Here is a 3,752-nt window from a genome sequence, read left to right on the forward strand (position 1 = left end):
CTAGACTGGGTATACTATTTTCTGAGCACTGATCGGTTGCATGTACTCCTCCAACCGATCGTTCATCATTCTAGATGACACTCCATCCTTCCCTAGGAGCGTAAAGCCGTCTGGTACGACTCGCTCTAGTCCACCAGGCATAATCCGCAACGGGTTCGGTTCGAGCTTTATCTCATCAGCCTTGGCATCAGTTCCGAGGAAGGAGAAGAATTTAGCAGCAAAGTCCCGTGCATCGGCATTGGCAGGTAGAATTTCCTCTGAATATATCGTCAGTGAGATTAAGAGTTGATGCGCAAGCGTGCCTAGAACCAAAGGGAGGCGATCCGAACCGTTGTAGCCAATTTCAGCACCCAAACCTTCCCATACAGCTCCATAAATGGGTTTGATACGGAGCTTAGAGACATTGTACCCTCCTCCGCTGGGTGTACGGAATACTGCTAGCTTACCCTCGGAACCCAACGTGGAGTGGACGTTTTCAACAGTATCACCTTCAGATATGCAATCGAGAGCGTACTGCACACCGTCGTTTCCTGTGGCTTCCCAGACTTTATCTGGCCAGTCCAGGTCATGGTAATCGACTAGAACGTCGTAATTATATGGTGGCTGGCCAAGGAGTCTATGATTCGAGGCTCCTGCCACTCCGATTAAACGGATGGCTCGACTAGAAGTAATGGACGAGAGCCGCACAAGCTGTGCTGCATACAGACCGAGTGAAGTTGAGGAGCCATATATGAGAAAGTTGATGGGCGATGCAGTGTCCCTATACGGGAAAGGAAGGAAACCTGACGTGGATGCAAAAGGACAAGGTAGGCCAAGACGAGCGAAAACTCCTTGAGCAGCTGTGAGTCCGCACATACTGACCGCCGAAGCTGTCTCCAGCGAAAGACAATCGGGTACATTCCAGATAAGGTCGTAAGGCACGACAACGTACTCTGCGAAAGCGCCGGGACGATCGTTACTTGAGCAGGCTCCGCTAGTCAGCTACGACTGAGGACAAGGTAAAAGTAGCAGACATACCACCTTGAAGGAATCCGGCAACTCGCGCTCCCAGCCTGGTTCGCGCATCCGAAGTGTCAGCGATATCCGTACTAGCCTCCACGACGACCCCAGCGAAGTCAGTCCCGATGACGCGTTGCTCCTGGGTGGCGATGGGTTTGAAAGCGTATAGCGCATCGATTGGGTTCAACGCCACGGCATGTACTCGAACCAGGACCTCGCCGACATTTGGTTCAGGCCTTGGGAGGTCACACAAAGAGACCTTGTGGCTTGGCGGGTGAAGAACGAGGGCTTTCATTTCGTGACGAGCTAAAAGTTGAGACGAAATGAGGAACGCCAAATGAAATATCCTGTTGGTTAGTCCTAGCCCTTGATTTGTCAGACGACAATTCCGGAAGGAAGCTATTTTATCCGTTAACGAGTGGCCCGGGCGAGTATATTGATTATGTAATATTTGCCACACGGTGAGCGAGGGGCCAGAAACGGCTCCCATTGCACCGCCATCCCCTAGAAGCGACGGAAGATTAGGTAGGTGGACTGCAGATACGACACTTTCTATATTACTCGAGAGGGCGGACGCGCGTGTCGGTCTACTAAGAGAACAGGATTTTGAAGATAGCTATCGAGGATTAGACTGCGACATCACCCGTCCATGGGCACTAGAAAGTGTCCACGGCCCGTGGGCCTTGTGAAATTTGACGCCCATCGCCCACCGTTATGCAAAATTAATGCAAAAGTTACCCTATTAGGCTATTTTACGTACATAACTGGATTTTGGCAGTATCCACTTTGCCAAGAGTGCCCGCATATGCCTTGGCGACGCTAAAAGTGTCTCCACTTTGATGGGCGTTGTCGCAGTCTATCGAGGATAGAGTCTTTAAGGCCGCTATAGAAGTAGGCTTAAGGTATAAACTGGTATTGGCTTACGGAACTAGCTGTGCCCATGAAGGATACGGATGAGGATCGAAGGGGATGCAAGGTGGAGGGTCTATATAGGTAGACATGCTGCCATCTCTATAATGTATTATCAAGCGTGCCCAACTTAGTAATACAAATCAATACTTGAAAGCGGCGGCGTTGACCCTCAGGAACCCTCGACAATAGTTAGGCCAGGAATTCGTCTGCCAACTGTACAAGTTGGTGAGAAAGCTACGGAGAAATGGAAACCAGATCTATATCCAGTAGCTGCCGTCGCTCTGCCAATAAACAACGAAGTGGGACAGGAAATACAACACACCCTATAGAATTCACGTCGGAAAAGAATTTACGTACTAAAAACGGTGTACATACGCTTCCGAGCTCTTTGTCGATGCTGGGATAACTTTCATTGAGAGCTCCCAGGTATCTATTTACATCAAGTCGAGCTTATTTACTTAACTAAACATAAGTTAAATGATAAAAATCCCTCATCTTTAGTGTGATTACTGAGCGCTCCGCGCTAGAAAACGTTGAGACATTTTAGATTATTAATCTGTCCGTGTGGTTTTGGCTATGGCATGAGCTCATTTCGGAAAGCATCAGCGATCCATCGGTTGAAGCGCTTAAGAGATTTATCTAGATTCTACAATGAGTACTTATTGTTCTGGATTTATTTCTTTGCTAATAAGCACCTCAAAAATGCTAGCTATTCTGAACTCTAGTGACTATTCAATTTTGCTATAAGTGGCCTCAAGTTGTCTTTCCCGTGGCCCATTCACCCAATTATTGGGGTTGTTATATTTTCGATTTTTCACAAAGGATTCGTGAGCCGGGCGCAATAGGCCACTTAAAAAGTAAAATAAGTTGCAAAGAGGAGGAAGAGTCAATAGGGCTCCACTTTGCAAATTGCGTGATTAACTGGCCTAGATAGCTTTAATGCCGAATAGTATGTTAACAAACAAGCCGAAAGCTGCAGAAAATTTCTTTGACTCAAATTTGCGCCCGACTCAGCCAAAATTGCTCAACATGCAACCCGAGGTTGCGCATTCGCCTACTAAGCTGGTCCTTTTCTTGTGAGTCTTTTATGAAGGTCATTTGATTAATCCTTCTCATACATGCGCTAACATCAGATCTCACAGTGACATAGAGAACTGTTTGTATCCCAGAAGTAAAATCACTTGGTTAAACATCCCACGAGTTTCCGAAAGTTACCGGACAACAGGTGCCAATGTATAGGGAAAGCTCTCTGAACTTATTGACGACTACTTCGAAAAAAGACTTCAACAAGGGACGATGCTGTTCGGTTGCATAAAACATATTACGAACAGTATGGGCAGTCCGTTGAAGGCTTGATTTGACATCATCAAATCGATCCCCTCGAGTATAACGCACTAGTGGATGACGCACTTCCATTAGATAATTTGATCAAGCCTGACCAGCGGCTTCGCAACCATGTCGATCGGTTGTAGTTAGGATCATCTTGGATTGAAATTCGCCGTTGGTCTTTGGGAACCACGACTAGGAACGGCAACTGTCCCCGTTTCCAGTGGGTAGGAGTTTGATTACTTGAATCAGCCCTAGTGGCCACTGACCAAGATTAGCTGATTGCATCGCCGAGTAGAAGTTGCATAGGATTTGCCAATCTTTGCTAGTACCCTGCGATGCAGGTTCAGGCGTAGTCAAGCTAGAACTTTTAAAACTTGTCGCTCGTTGGGGTGGACGGGGTCTAATGGCACTGGAGATGCAATCCACACCGGCTCGCTGACAGCGCATGCAGCCGCCTTGGTTATCATCCGTCCGGCGACATCCCTGCTTCTGGCGGTGACATCGGTCGCAAG

The 3,752-nt window shown here is 47.7% G+C and overlaps 1 protein-coding gene across 1 annotated transcript; it reads right to left on the reverse strand.

The window, feature by feature from the left end:
- Positions 1-1,294, reverse strand: N7455_009261 (zinc-binding alcohol dehydrogenase family protein; the record flags this gene model as incomplete). The annotated part of the gene is made up of 2 exons (XM_065606155.1): positions 1-932; positions 1,018-1,294. 2 exons carry the CDS (start codon positions 1,292-1,294, stop codon positions 1-3), a joined length of 1,209 nt encoding a protein of 402 aa, XP_065460620.1.
- Between the last annotated feature and the right edge of the window lie 2,458 nt (positions 1,295-3,752).

The sequence above is a fragment of the Penicillium solitum genome (genome assembly GCF_028829755.1).
Source record: "Penicillium solitum strain IBT 25940 chromosome Unknown utg000006l_segment0_segment0, whole genome shotgun sequence".
NCBI classification, from domain to species: domain Eukaryota; kingdom Fungi; phylum Ascomycota; class Eurotiomycetes; order Eurotiales; family Aspergillaceae; genus Penicillium; species Penicillium solitum.